The 1,042-nt window shown below is 34.3% G+C and overlaps 1 protein-coding gene across 1 annotated transcript in view; it reads right to left on the minus strand.

Annotated features, from left to right (window-relative positions):
• LOC106872811 (ATP-binding cassette sub-family C member 5) overlaps nt 1-1,042 on the minus strand; it is a 104,556-nt gene that overhangs the window by 4,378 nt on the left and 99,136 nt on the right. The window contains exon 25 of the mRNA XM_052969141.1: nt 764-877. Coding sequence (XP_052825101.1) covers nt 764-877 — 114 coding nt within the window. The remainder of the gene's footprint in view (nt 1-763; nt 878-1,042) is intronic.

Raw genomic sequence — 1,042 nt, forward strand, 5'->3', positions numbered from 1 at the left:
CTTCTTCATCTTCTTCCTTCTTCATCTTCTTCCTTCTTCATCTTCTTCCTTCTTCATCTTCTTCCTTCTTCATCTTCTTCCTTCTTCATCTTTCACTCATTCACTCTAAAATCAATAATGGTGAATGAGTCCAAGAACACTGTTCACATCATCACCCCACCAATCCTTTCCCCAACACTCTGTGGACTTGACAGAAAAATGAAGTACCAAAGGCATTATAACCATAACCATTTTGCCTTTTTCTATATCTAAGATTCTATTATTCACATGTCTTCGCATGTCTCATTACCTTTATCATATAACAATTTCTAAAATAGACACAAGGATAGAAATCTGAGGGGAGGAACGGTATACTATATTGATTCTAGTATTTGACTGGTACTCTATTTAATTGTCTCCAAAGGATGAAAGGGAAAAGCCGATCTCGGTGAGAGGTGAATGCAGAGCATAAAAAGCCTGAATAAACTGCAATGTATTTTCACAATTCTGCCAATTTACTGCCCTTACATTTACTGTAATAATTCTTTCTAATATAGGCACAAGGCCTGAAACTTTTGTGGGTTGGTGCTAATCAATTACATTGACATCAATGTTCAGCTGGTACTTAATTCATTGACTCAGAAAGGATAAAAAGCAAAGTCGACCTCAACAATCACAGACTGTAAAGCCAGAAGAAATGCCACTAAAACATTTTGTCTGGTGTGCTAACATTTCTGCCAGCTTACCACCTTTTTTTACTGCAATAATAAATGACAAAACTTACCTTATTGTTCTTCAATAGTGCCCGTGCCATGCAAATTAGTTGCCTTTCTCCAACAGAAATATTTTCACCATTTTCTTCAACCATTGAGTCAAGACAATGCTCCATGCTCATGATCTGATCAGTAACAAAATGATTAAAGATAAATTTGTGTTTTTTTTTTGGTCCTCATTTCATATATTAAAAACATCATTCTTTTTTACTCAACATCGATAGATTCAGGCTAGTGTGCTTAGCTTTGATGCTAATATATATATATATATATATATATATATATATATA

This window comes from Octopus bimaculoides, chromosome 7 (genome assembly GCF_001194135.2).
Source record: "Octopus bimaculoides isolate UCB-OBI-ISO-001 chromosome 7, ASM119413v2, whole genome shotgun sequence".
NCBI classification, from domain to species: domain Eukaryota; kingdom Metazoa; phylum Mollusca; class Cephalopoda; order Octopoda; family Octopodidae; genus Octopus; species Octopus bimaculoides.